The sequence below is a fragment of the Coffea arabica genome, chromosome 6e (assembly GCF_036785885.1).
Source record: "Coffea arabica cultivar ET-39 chromosome 6e, Coffea Arabica ET-39 HiFi, whole genome shotgun sequence".
Classification (NCBI taxonomy): domain Eukaryota; kingdom Viridiplantae; phylum Streptophyta; class Magnoliopsida; order Gentianales; family Rubiaceae; genus Coffea; species Coffea arabica.
Genome location: NC_092321.1, coordinates 12014225 through 12034068, shown reverse-complemented (window position 1 = coordinate 12034068; position 19844 = coordinate 12014225). Strand labels below are relative to the sequence as shown.

Here is a 19844-nt window from a genome sequence, read left to right as displayed (position 1 = left end):
AAAACAATAAGTGAGTTTTATAGATTATCAAAACTTTACAGTTGTGAACAAAGGCTCGATAGAACTATACAGCCAGTATACTTTGACACTGACAAATTCAAAGTTCCTCATCTTGAATTATGCTTAAGACATATGAATTAATCCTATTACAAATATGATTATGTTCATTACTAACTAAACAGAAGGCATAGGACGAAGTTTTGCATTTGGAAATCAAATTTGCCACCTTATGAAAGATATAATCCCAAAAACGAGTTTAAACAAGAAGAATGTGAAAGAAACATGTAAACGGAATTGAAGGAGAAAAAAGTAACAGACAGAGAAAACAAAATGAGATTAAACCATCTAAATCGAATTAAATTGCTGATGTGACTTGCTTCAATCTTGTTTTTAGATTTTCTTTTGCTAACAGTCCAAATATTTGACACTACGCTACGGTGCCCAGATTTCAATGTAATTTTCTTTTTCTTTTTCCCTCTATAGTGAAAGCTCCTTCCAAAATAGAGAAAAAAGAAATGTTAACGGAAATTTATTTTTTAATTTATTTTTGGAAAAAAATGTTCAAAAAAAGAAAATAGATGGATCACCATCATCTAGGAGTGTAATTTCAAAAAAACCGATTTATCGACTGATTTTGATTTCAATTTGGAACTTCGAAATCGGTAAAAACGGAAAGCATAAAGGAAATCGGAATTTTCGATTTTGAATTGGATGAATTAGGTTTGAATTAAGGATTATGTTTTTCCCAAATCGAAAATTCTAATTTCGAATTCATAATTCGAAAACGGTCAATTGGATACCTATTTCGAATTCAAATTCATATATAGGAAATTTCGCCAATTCGGTCCCTAAACATTTTCACTTAAATCAATTTCATCCTTAATGAAATATTTTAACCAATTTAGTCCCTTAACTAGTTTTTTACTTTCAATGTAGGACTTTTACTCAATTTGCGTGGACCAATAGGGGTATAATTGTCACACTGGTTTAATCTTTTACAATTTACCGGTGAAACAGATTAGAGATCATTACGAGGAAGAGATCATTAGCTGACAAAACAGAGAAGAGAGCCTGATGTCAGCTAGTGCCTGCACCCTCACTCTTTTCCGGTTCCTTGGTCTTGCGAGGAAGAGATGGCACAAGCCGTCGGAGTAAATGGGATCAGTGGGTTCAAAAGAACAGTTTGAACAAGTAGGTGAATTGAGCCAGTTGCATAGAGGAGAAGTGCAGGGAAGCGGGTGGTAGCGGTACATACAAGAAGAGGGGTTGCTGCAGGTGCATTCCTCCTAATTGAAAGAGGCAGTGAGGTCAACGAGTAGTTTTGTGGGCTGCTGGTAAGGGGTTCTCAAGTAAAGTGACAAAAAGTGAAGCCGAGTGGAAGAATCCTGGAGAATGGGAGCTAAAATAGCTGAAGAAGAAAGGTGAATGCACAGAAATGGAACGAAGAAGAACTGGAGCTTGAACTTAAAGAAGTGGCATTGCTTCTCTTGGGGATTGAATTCCATGGTATGGAGTGGAATGGGGCAGAGACAAATTTGCAGTGTAGGTGGAAAGAAAGAAATATTAGCCAAATCTTTGGAGCCCGATGAATATGTAAGGAATTAAAAAAAAAAAAGCTCCTACCAGCAGGGTTTTGGCTAATTGTTCATGACATCCGTCCTGAGTCTTCAAGCATCATCCCTTTGAGACTCTTAGCTAACCAGATTGCTGTCTCCCTTGGAAAAGCCTTATCTTTTCCGAAAGGTTTTAGAACAACAGCAAGCTCTTCTAGTCTATTATGCTGAAGCAAATCTGCAGACAATTCTAGGAGCCCTTCTAGTGCCTCTGCCCTCTGCCAGAAAGATTTGACATCCAAAGTTTCCTTTGCTGGTGTTGTTGGGGCTTCCTCCTCTGCTACAGGAGAATTCATTATTGCTGGTTCTGAAGAATCTAACTTTGGAGCTGGAGTGAAGTGATTGGTCGGAGCTTTCACGTCCACTTCTTTAGTGTTTGCATTATCTGAGAGGTTTGATTTTAAACTCAGAGCCTCAGAGCAACCAGGAGATTTTGGTGCAGTGGCTAGGTTTTTAATATCAACATCATCTGTCACCACATTTATTAGCTTCCCCACATCTAAATTTCTATCCAGTGTATCAATCACTAGTTGATCACTTCCAACTCGGAAGCTGCTATGCCGAATGACGTGAATCACATCATCAAACGTTGGTGGAAGATGATTACCAGTTGTTTTTTCGATAATGACATTTTGCTGAGCCGTTCCCATATCTGACAGCAATTTTTTTTGGCTGGATGGCACAGGATAGATACCAAGAGTAGTGCTCTCAGGTACCGAAAGTTGAAGTTCCTCAGATAAAACATCAATTCTTCATCAGTGGGATCAAATTTACATCCAACAGGGACTTCAATACGGGCTCTTATTCCTCCACTATCGTCATTTCCACGGGCTGAAGCTGCTGATGGTTTCTCCATTTTTAGCAAGCCACGCAGTCGGCCGAATTGCAAGTAATGGCCGATAGGGCTATTCTTTCCTTTCCCTTTCCAAGCCTCTCGAAGAACAGAAAGGTAGTAACTGTAGAATAGTAACCCAAGCAGTTGCAGGCACTGGTTGGCTCAGGAACCTTTAAATCCTTCTTCTCCAATCAGACCGTAGGAGATACTTTAGTGTGTCAGGAATCAAGACCACCCGCATGTTGTAATCTTTCACGTTGATGATTTCAATGGACTTGAGAGCTTAAAACTTTACTAGCTTCTTTTCCTCCCCTAGCTCCTCAATTATCTCCTATGCAGATCTCTGTTTTTCATTTTTTTCTTTACATTTTTTTTTCTCCAATTTCTATGAGCCCCTCATGGGATCTTGTGTCTCCACTAAGGAAGCATCAGCTCCAGCCTCGATGTAACGATGAGCACGATAAATTGCATCCGAGAGACCGTGTGCTTCTGATGTAGCACGTGCATCTCCAAGTAGAACCAGTGCTCTTTGCAAATAGAATTGAGAAATTGTGATGAGTCCTAATGTCTTCAAATCCAGATGCCGTCCCTTTTTTGTAATCATCTCTAATCTGTTTCGCCGGTAAATTGTAAAAGATTAAACCAGTGTGACAATTATACCCCCGTTGGTCCACGCAAATTGAGTAAAAGTCCGACATTGGAAATAAAAAACTAATTGAAGGACTAAATTGGTTAAAATATTTCATTAAGGACGAAATTGATTTAAGTGAAAATGTTTAGGGACCAAATTGGCGAAATTCCCTCATATATATAATATACATATGCATATATATATATATAAACATATATGTAATGGAAAATATTTATATGATATAAAAATAGCTCTAAGCTCTAACTATTAATTATATTATAATAATAGTGAGTCTAATTAAGTTTGTTGTATAAAAACAAAAATTAGCATCTAATTTAGCAAATTACGTTATAAACTTATAAGTTTAATTATAATGCAAAATTAGAAAAATTAGGCCGAATTCGATGAATTTGGTAAACTACCAAATTCCGAAATGAAATCGAAACAAACTCAAAATCGGAATTTGTGAATTCGAAATTGAAATCGGTCGAAACTTCTAATATTCAAATTCTGAAAATTCCAAATTCATAGTTCCGATTTACCGGAATCGAATTTGATGCACATCCCTACCATCATCAACAATGCTAATAAAAAGGTCTCATTTTAACATTTTATCTTCTTTTATATAGAAGCTTATATTCATTTATGTTTTTCGGAGTTGGAGAAAACTTAAAATAAATAATGGTATGTGATTTTGTTGTTTAGTTCTTAAGGTGATAAGCTATATTAAAATAAAAATAATCGTGCAATAGACATCACCAGATCTCCTAATGTCAGCTCCTTCATTTATTCGATTTGCTTAAGATGAGATAATTGAATATTGCTAAAGATAATCTCAATTCGTTTTTAAGAATAAGATAAATTAATTATTTAAACGAGGATCAAAAGTAAATAATCTCAAGCATAATATACACTTGCAATTTTCTAAACAATTACTTTTGAGCGGAGTATAGTGTACGAATTAACAAAATAACATTTTTGCAAATTTTGTAGCATATTAACACAAATAGCGTATCGAATATTAGCGAAAAAAAAATGCAAAAGGTAGATATACTACGTCGTTCTCCTCAACGACAAGCGAAACGACGTCGTGAAATGACCCGATCTGGATTTCGAGAAAGCTAAGAATCAAAACTGGAGGGAATCGTATCTTGATTGGAGGCAAAATTAGTACTAGTAGACATCATTTGCTCCAGTTTGTCATTCTTAGCTTCTAAATTTAGGGTTTTCTTATTCAATTTTTCGGGTTTAATTGGAGGAGCAGACGATAATCAGCTTAAAGAAAAAAAATTCAGAAATGGAAGTAATGGACAAGCAAAGCGCTTTGGATTACATCAATCAAATGTTCCCAACAGGTTTATTTTTCTCCCTGTTTATAGATTTTTTTTATTTCAAAGATTTTAATTTTCGTGATTTTCTAGTTTAATTATGGATGCCATGATGATTGAAGTGTTTAATTGAACTGTTACTGTGAATTAACTTGATTATTTAATTCTGATTGTGTCATGATTTTAACTTTAGCCACGCAAAATTTGAAAAGTAAGATCAGGGTTGGGGTGCTTTACTTTATTATTTGAATTTTAAGAACAAATGTGGCTGGCTGCACCTAAAATATTGTACTAGTACTGCATTCTAATTTTAGTTCTGCCACTTGAGCTAGCAAACTTGATCTGGAATGAGATTCGATTGGCGGATTTGAATTTTTTTTCTTTTTGCGTTTGGCTTTGGTTTTAATTATTAGTTAAACCTCAGCAATTGCAGGGTTTTGTGTTTGGGGTTTTGAAGTATTAGATTGCTGCATCCGGTTAGGTGATTTTAAACCTGCTAAATTTCTTTGACCTTGAGAAGAATCTGGGCTTGAAATTGGAAGACAATTGCATGAAAATTAACTTCTGTTGTTGACTGTTGTTGGAGAAAGGGATAATCTTGATGTAGTAAGTAGATTGCAGCTGCGCATTAAGAATGTCATTGAGGAGAGTCGAGATATTTTGGGTTCCCTTCTTTTGAATGGTCTCAAGGGCATTTACAAGATTTTCTAAGGACTAATGAGTCCTCTTTTCATCTAGACTGTGACTTTTGTTATGAGTCAATTTCTTGTCTTGCTATTATTGTGCAAACTTGGTTTTGGAGTTCTGCTATGTTGTTTTATCTAATTGTCAGTTATTTTGCTCTTTCTTACTTATTTGAGTGTGTGGATTGATGTTATAATGCAGAAGCATCTTTATCGGGTGTTGAGCCACTTATGCAGAAAGTACAAAGTGAAATTCGGCATGTTGATGCTGAAATTTTAGCGGCTGTTCGTCAACAGGTTAGTTTTTTCTCACCATCACCCTCTAGTTGGTTCAGAATATCAGTTTGTATCCTTCAAATATTGTGATTTTTACAACCAAAACCTATATATGAAAATGTCCTACTCTGTATAATAATAAAAACTAGGAGGATACATTCAAGTCATCATTTATATTTAATGCTAGTATATTTTACCAATATATTTAACTGAAAGGTGAGGTTGCTGATTGCTCCATTATGAACTGGGTGAGGATTTACTAGATAGGAACTTTTTATTTTGCACGCAAAGGGAAAGTTTGTGGAATGTTAACGCCAAATACTTCAAGACTCTCGGGGAATGGGATTCTTATTTTCCTTTTTTTTTCTTTTATTCAATTTTATAAAATACATAGATATGGAGCATTTCCACAATTTATAGCTATAATCTGGGCTTCCTCTGCAGTCAAAATGAGTTGCATTATGCCTATCTCAGTGAGTTGAAGGTAGAAAACATTTGCGGAATTCTTCTGCTTATTATCATGGGCTGATGTTTAACTGGACATGGAGATCATTTTGTCTCATGTGGCCCTCTTTGGAACTTGGAAGGGACAGTGTTGAGTAGTCTGGCAATAGTAAATTGAGGAAAAGGGAAAACTATGTCAGTTAATATTTTATCTTATGTCAATTATTCTTTCACTAATAATAAAATTTCGACTCTTTTTGTCCTCTGCCCTTTTGAAAAACCATTTATGTTATGCTGTTTTTTTCCTCCGCAAGACCATTTGTGAAGAAAATGCATGCGCTTGAAACGATCTCCGAGGTGATGCAATCTTTTCTTTTTGATAGAAGTTGTTATTCACTAAAGTTGTTAAGGAATTTCATAACTCAAGATTTCTTGAGAAATTGTAAATCCCCTAAATTTTTAGAATTCCCGTAAATCCCACGAATTTGGCACTTTGGGCTGTGGATAGTGGTATATTATTGCTTGAGTAGTTAATCTCCTTGCTGAGTCTGGAAGGTTTAGAGCATCTTATAATGGTATGTGGGTTGTAAAGTATACCCAATGTTTACCTGAGTTAAGATGGGAAGCAATAAATTTACCTTCTATTTTCAGTTATACTGTGTTCTGATGGAATGTTTGAGGAGCAATGTGCAGAAATTTTAGTCATGCTGAGGCTTTTGCACTCAACAACAGATATAACATTGTCGAGTATTAGTTCTTTATATTCATGCTGAATTATGTGTTCTTGTTGTTTTTGCTCCTGCAATTGCATGCTGTTTGTATACCACCAGTTCCAGAATTTGTTGTTTTCAGCTGTAAATTTGGAGAATGAGGAATAATTGGACAGTTTGAACTAGTTTTCTACATTTAATTACAGCCACTCGCAGATAATTACTTTCTGCCGAATATCTATTCTTGACCTGTGATGCTGAATCTCTTTATTGCAGAGTAATTCGGGAAGCAAAGCCAGGGAAGACCTTGCTGCAGCCACGCATGCTGTGGAGGTTTGTTCGCCTGAATTTCATTCTAGTTGAAACTTGGTTAGCTTAAAACATTAAGCATATCTGAGTTTCTCTCATGACTCGGTTTTGTTAAAGGCTCTTCATTTTTTTTGTTGGCGGGGTTACTAAAGGATTTGTCTCTTTTCTTTTATGCTAGGAACTCATGTACAAAATTCGAGAAATAAAAACCAAGGCAGAACAGAGTGAAACCATGGTGCAGGAAATATGTCGTGATATTAAGAAGTTAGATTTTGCAAAGAAACATATAACAACTACTATTACTGCTCTTCATCGGCTTACCATGCTAGGTTAGTTGCTTTTTGCTTTGATTATATCTGCATTTTCAATTGGAATATTTTGTTCTGGTATGTGTGTTAAAATGGTGATGTACTGACTGTTGGTTGTATGTTACTATGCTTGAAATTGTTAGTTCAGTTTGGGTGCTCAACTTATAATGTTGGAGAAGTTTCGCTTTAGTTTGAAAATAAACATACCTGTCTACTCAGTATGCCTATTCGTCTCAGGTTGATCTGGGTCCAATGAGCACGTGTATGATCCTCGCTCTTACATAAGAGTTTTTTCCACTTTGGTTGAATCTGTCTACTTAAAAAAATGTCACATTTAAGCAACATCTTATCCCATTCTCTCTACTTGGTACGATGAATTCATACTTGTTTTTCTTTATGCTTTATAACTTCTTTTGCTGGCTGCAACTGAGAAGGATGACACCCCAGGGAAATAAAGGGGGAAAAATCTATGGACAAGTGGTATAGATATCCTTCTACTTCATTAGGTGTAAAAGTTTAGGAAATAATATGCACATAAATTGACAATTTACTTTCTCACCCTCAGTGAGTTACAGAATCATGGATGAATTGACAAAATATGATTGTTTAATTGATGCAAAATTTTGAAGCTTTATTTACCTTGAAATTCTTTTCTAATTGGGTGATAATTGCTCAGAAAATATCTGTTAGAACACTGTATAGATTTTGGAATGCGTAGTTTACCGCAGTGCATCCACAAGAGCTCTTGGCTGGTGGAATGATACTGTATCTGTAATTGGCCTTATGCTTTAGAAATTTACTTTCTGGATTTTTGTTGCATATAAATGTAAATTGTCTAGAAAAAATTTGGATATCAAAATCATAAGCTTATGAATCTCTTTTATGTGATAGTTTCTGCTGTCGAGCAACTCCAAGTAATGGCTTCAAAGCGGCAATATAAGGAGGCAGCTGCACAAGTAGAGGTACTTATTGTTGTTAGAACGTTAGTTTCATAAGAAAGCAACTTTTAATCCTTCAGCACCATTTTGTATCATGGTTACTTGTTCATATCTGTGACAAAATCTGTGTCATGATTTTAATCAAAATAATGAACAACAGACTTTCCATGATGTTGTGGATATACTGTCCTACACAATTTTCAAAAGAATGATGAGGTAAATATGTCTAACATAAATTCCCAGCTAACCATTTAAATTGAAGGGCATGTTAGGAAACTCAACTTTGAGCTGATGCGTCTTGGTAAAACTATGTACAAGACTTACCTTGATGCAGTAGAATGGGAAGGAGTATCCACTTTGCTATTGGTAAATAAATGGATCTGATCTTTTATATTGCAACAATAACTAGTTTTTCTCTTTTATGGGTTTGTGTTCATCTCTGTCCCAGTTAGAAGTTGATGTTGGAAATATCAGATTAACCTATTTTAACTGACTTTGGTACTTGATAATGGTACTTAAGTTGACGATAGCAATTCTGAAGCATCTGGTTAACCGTCGACAGAACGTTTTTTCATATTGAAGCAGGACTGGATGAAATCAGAAAAGTTTGAGTAATAGGAAAGCAGAAATCTTTGTGCTTCCCCAGCTTTGAAGGAACCACAAGACCATTGTCTTTAAAAGATGCATTAGTTGTTGAATATATACAATTCCAGGAAATGGCCCATGCGAGCTCACCTAAAATAGAAAAGTTTCAGGGAATGTATATCTAATTGCATCTGCTATGGTTTGTTAAAATGAGCCACAAAATTGCTTGTGCTTTTAATGTATTAGAATCTCATTGATCATGGTTGCACTTAGCTTGTTCTGATACAAGATAGATTTTCTTGTTCTCACTTTATTTGTATGAAAGGTTCTCCCTTGACCTTCTTCCTTGGATAAGTTATTTTCTCTCCAATAAAGTCTATATAAGATTAAGATAAAGCAATTGTTTAGGTAAATTGGCTGTAAGAAATACAAGCACATCCTTAATCTTCAAATATCCCTTGATGTTATTGAGAAGAATTGCTTTCCTGAAGTAGATTGATATTAATAAAGTGTAATTTTCATGCACTAGTTGTTGCATGCCTGATTAGACAATTTGTTTGGGCCTTTAATTATACATATTGCTAAATTGCTGTCTCAGTAGTGTTTGAGCCCATGATGTCAATTTCTTTTGCTCTTAGAATTATTCCTGTTTCTAATTGTATTTTCTGGTTCAATATTAGGCTGTAAACCAGTTGTGTAGTCATTTTGAAGCTTATAGAGATATTCCAAAGATCACAGAACTCAGGGAGAAGTTTAAGAGCATCAAACAAATTCTCAAGTCTTATGTCTTCTCTGATTTTTCCAGGTTCATCAGAATATAAGTTCAAAATCTCTTGTCCCCTTTATGCTGTTTACTGGTTGTTTGTTAGATTTGATTTGAATGAATTAAAAGGTATTGGGATATCCTTCCTTTCTGTGCCATCGCATGACAACTTTCTAAACATTTAGATAATGAATTCTTATTTAAGGCAAAAAAGGTATACTTTCTAAGAATTTTGTTTTTATAAGATGTATTCCATTGCAGAATCAGTGTTCTAGGGTAAGTCTTTAACTTGCTTGGTAAGCAGAGAAATGTAATTAGATACCTGTTAAGGCAAACATAGGATTATTTTATTAGACGTTGGAATATAAAAAGGCCAAATGTAGGATTCTTGTCACCTTATTTTTATTATTTTTTCTATTAGTTCTGGTTCTTTTTCCTTTGGACTTTTACCAACTACCTTTCACTCCCTCTAAAACCTAATTTTTTTTTCCAGCTTAGGTACGGGAAAAGAGACGGAGGAAAGCAATTTGCTGCAGCAGCTATCAGATGCTTGCTTAGTTGTTGATGCTTTGGAGCCGTCAGTTAGGGAAGAGTTGGTAAAGAATTTCTGCAGCAGAGAGCTTACTTCATATCAACAGATATTTGAAGGAGCTGGTTAGTCCAAATTTGTGATTTTTTGTTTTTGGGGCCAAAAACTGATCAATTTGTCAAGCCTGGTTGACTTGACTCTTTGCCCGGCCTCCGGGCCTCTCACTTTGTTTTGGGCTTCTTTTATACAACTGTTGTCTTTTAAATCTGCTTTAAGTAATATATACAGTTTTATATATATGATGTGTTGCATCCTAAAATCTTTTTCATTTGAATTGTTTCTCAGAGTTAGCAAAGCTAGACAAAGCAGAAAGGAGATATTCCTGGATCAAACGCCGATTGAGAACGAATGAGGAGATATGGAAAATATTTCCTGCATCATGGCATGTTGCTTATTTGCTTTGCATCCAGTTCTGCAAGTTGACAAGGTTTGTTACAAGCACATGTTATCATTTAGGGCTTGTTCAATTTTCCTTTGTTTTGTGAAATTAACTTAACAAGTGATTCTTAAAAAGGCTATCCACAAAATTGAAATAGTGTTTGATGGTAAAACTTTTGGAATTCTCTTTTAGGGCGATTATCTCATGGTGTAAAAAGTGAATAAGAACACATGAAGAGAACTTTGAAGAAAAGGTTAAATAAGGAGCTCAATTAAGAAAATAAGTAGATGTCCTTACGCTCCCCCCCTGACCCCTCCTCTTGGTTTTATCACATTGACATGTAAACACACCCCATCTGGGTTGTTGTCCGATTTGTCAGACTTGTTAAGTAAACTTAACCCGGAGATGATATCTTCTTATAATTCTTCAATTACCTTAACTATAATTGTTATAATTCTTTGTTTGCTTCAATTACCTTTTGGGACTATAGCTTTTGTTGTCATTAAATTTTATCTATTGCATACAATGAAATAATAGCAAATGGTTTTGAAATGTTGACAAAATTGCAATAGTACAGGTTGTAATGACAATTTTATGGGCAACTGCACACACAAAAAAAAGAGCCTCATACCCTACTCCTTTTCTTTTTCTTTTTTTTTTCCCAGGAAGCAACTTGTAGATATCCTTGATAATTTGAAGGAAAAACCGGATGTTGGAACTTTGTTATTGGTAAGTTCTTTTTTTTTTTTTTGAGCAGTTGGTAAGTTACTTTTATCTCGTTATATACGAACTATTACATCATAATTCTCTCTCTCTCTCTCTCAAGTATATTCAATCTGCGTTTTCACTGAACTTCCTTTGTCAAGATGATGGCCTATATGTGCAAAAATCTGAAATTGATCAAACAATGAAGATCCTGCCCAAATTCGCTTCTTTCTGTATTAGTCCTACCAGTAAAGATAGAAGAGTAAACTTCTCCCATCTGTCCAGGACATTGATATGGACCTGAAATAGTTCACTAGGCATATTTGCAGGATAATTAGTGTTTAGTTGTTAATGCATTTGTACGTTGTTGGTAAAACAAACAAGTCTTGGGGAATTTGCACCTCTGTATTAAAAGGGATTGTGCTGGTTTGATGTGTTAGTTGTTCTGAAAGTTTTCCCGATTACAGAGGAGCCCTTGCTGCGTTGGGTCAAGTCTGCTTCATAGGGCTGATGCCACCACCTTTTGAGAATTTGAATTATGGAACCCAAAGATCAAAACTTCCACCACCTTCTGAGAATTTGAATTATGGAACCCAAAGATCAAAACTTTCTTATATCCTTCCATCCGCACAGTTTGGATTTAGAAAGAAAAAATTGTGGGGGGAAATAGAAATTTGTTTAGTTCACTTTTTGATGTTGGCTTTTGGCATTAAGTAGTGTGGTGTATAGGACTTTTTAAACTCTCTTCAAGCATATTCTTCGAGATGCTTAGTTCAAAGTTGATTTAAATAATAGAAGGTACTTTATTCAATCTAAATTTGATAATCAAATGTGAAAAGACTTAATTTTTCTTTGTAGACTTTGATATTTCATAAATGGCAACTTAAGAAGATTATAATAAAACTGCCCACAAGGGAGTTTGTAATGGGTTTATGATGTTGGATTGGAGGCCAAATAATTTTCTAAGAAGGTTATTGCTGCCAAAACTGTACCTAGGGGCTTGGCTATAATCAGAGTTCTGAAATTGATCTAAACTTCTGCTGTAAGTTTTGTTTCTTCAAGCAGCAGAACAAGCTTTAAAAGCTTAGTCCCTATATCAAAACCTTCCAATCACTTCTGGAGCTTTACATTCACAGGGAGTATAATTCTTAACCAGAAGTCAAATTTTCGAAAGAACCAACTGCAATAGTGTATTCACTTTAACTCATCTAAGATGTGTAGACGATAAGGCATGGCATTCTTCCACATATATGAGGTTTTATAAGTATATTTGAAAAGCCATTCTGTCTTTTAGTCACATTTAGACTTCTGAGTCAGACTTTTTTTTGCTTCATTTGTTCTATGGGATGGTTATTGGTGACTGTTTGACCTATTAAAGGTTTTTTGTGAATCTTGATAGTCATCTTGGAAAAGATTTGTCTTATTCTGGTGTTTTGATAATCACTTTTTGGTGCAATCTGGAGGCACTACAACGAACTCTGGAATTTGAGGAAGAATTGGCGGAGAAATTCGGTGGTGGTGTCCAGAACAGAGAAAAAAAGACTGACACGGAGGAAGCAGATAGGGGGGACAATGTTTCAGATATTAGAAAGAAGTATGAGAAGAAGCTTGCTAGGCATCAGGGAAGTGGAGAAGAGGTATACACTAGTCAATGCACAATTGTGTTAAGACATCCGACCTGAATGATGATCTTGTTTCATTGACTGCCATTTTTTGCTTTTGCTTTCATGTCGTTAGGAGCCAGATGGATGCAAAGATTTGTCTGCTCCTGCAGCTGGGGTGAGGCTTGATTTTATTTTTCATCCTTAAGATATATAGGAGTTTTACCTTTAACTTTCTGCTGAAAGCCTTATAAGCAATTGTGCAAGATCTCTGTCATATTAGACACCTACACTAATTTCATGTTTACTATTCTTCTCACAGTTGGCAATCATCAGTTAATGTGTTTATGCACAGAGAGCTTTTGAGTAGGTGACATCGCATCTTATAATTGTAATTGATGCAAAGTTACAGAAAGAAATCTGTTTTATTTGAACAAAGTCATGGTTTATATTTGAACATATTGGCACATGTTTGCTGAGTTATGAAAACGGGGAGCTCAACCTCTGACATGATTGTTATGCCTTGTGTTTGATGTCTGACATCATGTCATGAATTGGGATCTTGTTTAGACCTGATAATTTTCCTTGTCAATTGACATGACAGTTTAACTTTCGAGGGATCATTTCATCTTGCTTTGAACCTTACTTGATAGTCTATGTGGAACTGGAAGAGAAGACTCTCATGGAAAATCTAGAGAAACTGGTCCAGGTAATGTAGGTTTTATTTTCGTTTTACCATGGTGTTAGATCCTTCCTCCTCACTTTTCATTTCCTTTATTGATGTGAATTTTCTCCTAAATCACAGGAAGAAACTTGGGAAATTGAGGAAGGGAGCCAAACAAATATTTTATCCAGTAGCATGCAGGTATATACTACAGAAAATCAGATTCAACTAGATTTGGGCATATCATCTCCTGTACATACTGTTTGATACATTTCTCCTTTACTTCCACATCCTTATTAAATCTGCCAATAATAACAATTGATAAGGGCTTGACATCATTATTTGACATCTTGTATATAGCTTCTGATTAAGATATAAAATATGTTTTCCATTTGGCATTTTCTTCCTGCTGCCGTGACAGGATTCACTCATTCTATTTACCACTCATCCATTGTTCTTGGAACAATAGATCACATATCTATCTTTCTTGCTACATAGCTTCACCATTTATCCTTTCCACATAGTATGCTTATGCATCTATACTTTTAATGGAGCTAATTTGAAGTTCAATATGCTGCTGGGGATGCTAGTCGAATTTCTGCCAAAAAAATACAAACAAATAATTCATACCTCATTCTTAATATTGCACCATTGTGTTTACCCGATGAGCTTTTGACTACTTTAATACTATCAGTGAGGCACTTTGATGTATTAATATTTTGCAGTATTGCTATGCCTTTTCTATGAAGAATTTTTAATTCTTGCTTTTAATTTGTGTTTCATTTCTTGGTGAAGGTGTTTTTGATCATCAGGAGGAGCTTAAAGCGCTGCAGTGCTTTGACAAAGAACCAGACATTATTCAATTTGTTCAAGGTGTATATTTGATATTTTGCTACTCTTCCCATCTCAATATTAATCTCATTGTTGGTGTCAGAGATTCCTCTTTGGATGTTCTGAATTTTTTATGTGAAGTATTTTTGTTTCTTCTTCTATTTACTACTCTATGTTTAGCCTTAATATTTTTTAGAGGGTATCTTACTCATTGTCTTGTCAATAGGTATTTCAAAGAATTCTTAAAGCATATGCCACAAAGCTTTTTGCTAGACTGCCCAAGGGAGGAACAGGAATTGTTGCTGCTGCAACGGGAATGGATGGACAAATTAAGGTATTAATATCCTTTTTAAAGATCCTCAATTGGCATATGAAGTATAATTTCTCAGTACTTGGTACTAATTCTATGTTACTTCAATGACCCATTACTTGCAGACATCTGATAAGGACGAAAGGGTGATCTGTTATATTGTAAATACCGCGGAATATTGCCACAAAACGGTCAGTTGGGATTTTAGATAGCATTATTTGTTTATAATGGTGTGAGCTTTTTGGTTTTAAGTGCTAATAGGACAAAGACAAAGGTTAAATCTGTCAATAGAAGCTAAGTACTATATGTTGGTCGACATACCTTCAGAGGGAATCAATAGGAAACATCTATGTTAAGTCGAATTAGAGCTACAAATTCACACATCATTATTTCTTTTTAATCTTTTTTTTCTGAGCTATATTGATATTGGGAATGAGAAATTTTAACCGGTGGGGGATGTTCCTCTTCTAGCTGGTGTGACAGTTGTTTGCTGCTTTATTGTGATTGGCACAATACTGTTATTGTTCTTCTTGTTTTTCATTCCTCATGAGTTGCAATACCTGTCAATGACTTATGGATTGAACTTTTATTTCTTTTCTGCTGCCCTGTTACAAAGTATTTCTCTGTTCATATGAAATTTTCAAGTGAGTATTGGTCTGTTTTTCACAACCAATGGCTTTACTAGAACCGAAAAGGCACAATTTACTCTGGCCATGCTTAAGACATGCCTTTGATATTAGGTGATAAGTAAAAGTGATTTTGCAAGTATCATCTTTTTGTCTTCCACTTCCTTCATAGTGATACTTTTCATGGTAGTAATATCCTAACACTTTTTGTCGTGACAGTCCGGTGAATTGGCTGAAAATGTGTCCAAACTAATTGATCCTCAATTTGTAGACAAGGTGGATATGTCTGAAGTACAGGTAGTAAAAATTTCATTTATTGAGTACTTGGATTTCTTCAAAGTCTAATATCTCTCTGAAATTCTGACAAGGATCCATTGGTGCAGGATGAATTTTCGGCGGTGATAACAAAAGCATTGATAACACTTGTACATGGTATAGAAACTAAATTTGATGCTGAAATGCTTGCAATGACGCGAGTTCCATGGAGTACGCTTGAAAGTGTTGGTGATCAATCAGAGTAAGATTGGTTTCTTACCTAATTAATCTATTTTGACAATAGTTTGGAAGAAATCCAATCACCTTCTAAACTTTCCTGCAGATATGTCAATGGAATAAATACAATATTTAGTAGCAGCATCCCTGCACTCGGAACCCTTCTTTCTTCAATTTACTTCCAGTTCTTTCTTGATAAGGTGAGTGTGAAACTTGTATCAGTTCAGTTTGTATTTTTCATTTTTTCAGTTTTGTCAACTTTAACATTCATTCTATTATCTTTTAAAAATATGAACCATCTTCATTGTCATGGAAAGTTCTAGATAGCTCACATTTATTTTTATAGTGGTTTTCCACATGCATTTTGGATTGAACTGCTCATAATCTCCTGTACCATGCAGCTTGCGTCATCTCTTCCTCCACGTTTTTATTCCAATATATTCAGGTGCAAGCAGATATCAGAAACTGGAGCACAGCAAGTATACTTCTTCTTCTTCCTTTTTCTTTGCCCTCTTGCTCTGTCATGTTCTCTACACTGGTTGGACCTAATTTATCATCAACACTTTCTATCTGTGCTTATATCTAATTTGTTCAGATCACGATTGTTATTCTTTAATCAAGCATGTAGTTTTGGGTCCATTTCATGCAAGGAAAATTTTCTGATGTGAAATAAGATTTTGTGCATTTGCAGATGTTGTTGGATACTCAGGCTGTAAAGACTATTCTTCTGGATATTCCTTCCCTTGGAAGACAGGTATCCTGAATGATTGCATTTTTCTAATTAAACTTTAACTTGGCTTCTATAGTCCATTAGTTATGAGCAGCAAGTGTGTTTGGATAGAGATAATTTGAAAAAAAATAATTTGCCTCACAAATCTCAATCACCTTTTTATCTTCCCAATCACCTTTTTATCTCACATAAATCACATCACAAAAAGTGCTACAGTAATTATCTCAAATAAATCATCCAAATAAACTCTTGTCCAAACAAACTCACGTTTTTGGGATCCCGTGTTGGGATTATTATAATGACCTCTGGACCTCAATCTAAATCATGCAAGTAAAGGAGTGAGAACCTAATATCTAGGTGAAGGTTTCCTACTGTGGTAGGATTTTTTCAAAAAGCATACATCTCTACTCTTTCCAATGAAAAAGCTTACTTGTACCTTGACCCAAAATATGAGCTCAATTGACACTAATTACATCCTCACCATTCCAACATGTAACTCCAAAAAAAAAACTATTGCAGGCTTGTCCATTTAAACTCCTCATGAATAGGCAATAAAAACTAGTTGAGGGTGAAAGAAGTGTGCCTTTGGTTTCTGAATTTAGGCGGATCAAGTTAAAACTGAAGATTAGATTATTATAACTAGTTTTGGTCTAGTTGTCTACACCTACAGGAGGTTTTGCCTATCTTTTCCTAATTTTTTTCTTTTTTTCTCCTTGTACGACCCTGCTGCTGATGTGTTAAATTAGCCAGCCTATATTACAGGATATCTTCGATTCATCCTTCATTAGCTAGTTGGTCATGGGACCAATTTGAAATTATTTTTCTGAAGGATCGGTTTTTAGGAAACTTTTCATTAGATTTATGTCATTCCTGTTTACTGAATGTTATAATACCTCTTTATCAAATGTGTTTGTTTCTCTTATTAGACTTCTGGAGCTTCTAGCTACTCAAAATTTGTTAGTCGTGAGATGAGCAAGGCGGAAGCACTCTTGAAGGTCTGTGACTAAATTAGAGTTGAAGTTTTCTACTTTTAAGTATCTTTATCGCGTTGTTCAATAAATTTTTGCATAACATGCATTACTAGATATTGAATTTCGTTTGTTGTACAGGTCATACTCTCCCCGATTGATTCTGTTGCAGATACATATTGTGCACTACTGCCAGAGGGAACACCTACTGAATTCCAACGGATTCTGGAACTTAAGGTTGAAATCCATTATTACCAACCTTATGATCCATTTCTCCTCCTTTCCTTGCAGACCTATCATAGTTTTTGGATTTGTGAAAATAAAAATGATTGGATTGGAATGTCGGTCTTTGGCTTATAATTTGATTGTGCTAAAGGTAATTTGTGCTTTTCCTGGGCATGTTAAAATGGTCTGCAAGGATATGTGATAATTAGATTTTGATGCAAAGAGTTTGGTAAGGCCTACCTAGAAGTTACCAAAGTTGCTTTCTAAGCTGGTCTCTGGCAGATGTTATAACGAATAGATTCCTTATAAGAAGTTTCTGGTATTAAAAAGTGTAACATCTTGGCTAGTTATATATTTATTGGAATGAAACGTGTCTGAAGATTGGAAAATGGTGATCTGGGTTCAAAAGAGAGGTTTTCTGGGTTCTTCAAGTCCCATGTAGTTTCCTGAACTTTTGTTTCAAATTATTTGTCAGACAGGAAAAAAGCACTTATTCCTTAAATTACTATCTGCTTGTTTTTTCTCTCTGCCTGCCTGTAGATTGGTGTTTTATGACATGCACCTATAATTTCTTTTGTGTCTTGTAGTATGTTTTGTGGTATTGCCATGAAAAGTTCTGCACCTTCCTTTTTTTTGTTTGTTTGAATAAGAAAGTGGGGATGATATATTATGTTTGTTTATTCCTTTATTATTATGGAGATTTAGGTAGCAAGACTAGATTTTCATGAAAAATCAAATTTTCTTTCGAAAAAGAGGAAGTGTTTGTGATAGTCAGAAACATCTTATTATTGCAAATCACTATTTGATCTTTGGTGAAGTTCCACTAGTAAGATTGGTAGAAAGATAAATCAATTAAAGAAGTTTTTTTTTTTTGGCTAAATGGTGGGATTACTGAGGAATTATGGTGGGGTTGCTGCATTCTTATCTTCTGCATGTTTTGACTTTTACTTGGGGAGTTCGTGAATACTTGTGCTTCTGTATATTTTATTATATGAAAAGCCTAATAGTAAGCTTTTCGCCCTTGGTCTGCATTAGTTGAATATATAACTCTTTTGGTTCATCTCTCTATAAAGCAACTTATGCATTTAGTCTCCATAATTTATTTTGCCCAAGCCATCTTCTGTATTATGAGCTTTGGAAGAACATGAAGTGGCCAAAATTGGTTGTAAGGATATTAAATGAATGTCAATTGCATATTTTGGGCTTAACAGTACTGATTTTGCTTGTTGCTTGTCTGATGTTTCCACAGGGTCTGAAGAGAACTGACCAACAAAGTATATTGGATGATTTTAGTCGACGTGGGTCAGGAATTACTCAGCCTGCAATTGCTGGCCCTTCAGCTGTCCCATCTGCCCCCCCTCCCTCTGCAGCACCTGCAATAACAAGTCCAGTTGTGGTTGGAAGCTTAATTTCCAGGGAAGATGTCCTTGCCAGGGCAGCTGCACTTGGAAGAGGTGCTGCTACAACTGGATTCAAGAGATTCCTTGCTTTAACGGAGGCAGCGAAAGATCGAAAGGATTTCAGGAAGCTTTTCACCGGATAAGACTCATTTTTCCATTGGATCAGTATATTTGTCAACGCTTTCTGTACAAACATTAAACACAGCCACAAACTTGTATGGCAATTTTGTTACAAAATTCTTCTCATCTTTTCTATGGATTACGGCTATGTTTAGATTCTTTTTCTGTGTAATACGCTGTCACTAATATCCCAACTGGCTAGATTTTCTGTACATGGAAAACTGAGTCTCAGCGAAACTGTAAATCCCTGTAGCAAAAATGTCAAGATTCTTTTTGGTATGATAGTTATGAACTATAGAGAAGCTGAAGTTCCTTGCAGCTTTTAAGTCCTGATTCCCTTGTTGAATTTTCCAGTTTGTGCGGCGAACAGCATGGAAGATTTGTCTTTTGGTGGCGTGGTGATGAGGGCTTCTTGATTTATGTGATCTTTGAAGATTAAGATCTATTTCTATACTCATCAATTGGTCATCTTCTAATTACTGATAGAAGGCGATGAGTATAGAAATCCCATCATTTATATTGATGTCTATGGGTAAAGTTATACTTGCTACAAAATAGTTAGCTCACTGATGGCCAAGTATTTGACAGGAGGAGAATTGATCGATTACTGAAGAATCAATGGGAGTTCCAGTGTGTTAAAGAGGAGTGTGGAGGGTAGAAAGCAGTAGAATGACTGTCAAATGGTTAAATTTCTGAAGAATCAAAGAAGGGCTAGTGTGTTAAGAGGAGTGTAGAAGTGGGGGGGGGGGGGGGGGGGGGGGAAAGGCGGTAGAATGACTGT

The 19844-nt window shown here is 35.4% G+C and overlaps 1 protein-coding gene across 1 annotated transcript; it reads left to right on the top strand.

Annotated features, from left to right (window-relative positions):
- Window positions 1-4243: 4243 nt before the first annotated feature.
- LOC113696042 (vacuolar protein sorting-associated protein 53 A-like) lies at window positions 4244-19389 on the top strand. Its single transcript, XM_027215358.2, has 24 exons — window positions 4244-4434; window positions 5293-5387; window positions 6797-6853; window positions 7008-7158; window positions 8029-8099; window positions 9341-9465; window positions 9917-10077; window positions 10298-10439; window positions 11057-11120; window positions 12560-12733; window positions 12834-12875; window positions 13302-13406; window positions 13503-13562; window positions 14157-14234; window positions 14419-14526; window positions 14628-14693; window positions 15348-15425; window positions 15512-15645; window positions 15727-15820; window positions 16022-16099; window positions 16312-16374; window positions 17277-17345; window positions 17460-17555; window positions 18793-19389. Exons 1-24 carry the CDS (start codon window positions 4377-4379, stop codon window positions 19084-19086), a joined length of 2463 nt encoding a protein of 820 aa, XP_027071159.1. The 5' UTR covers window positions 4244-4376; the 3' UTR covers window positions 19087-19389.
- The last annotated feature ends 455 nt before the right edge of the window (window positions 19390-19844 follow it).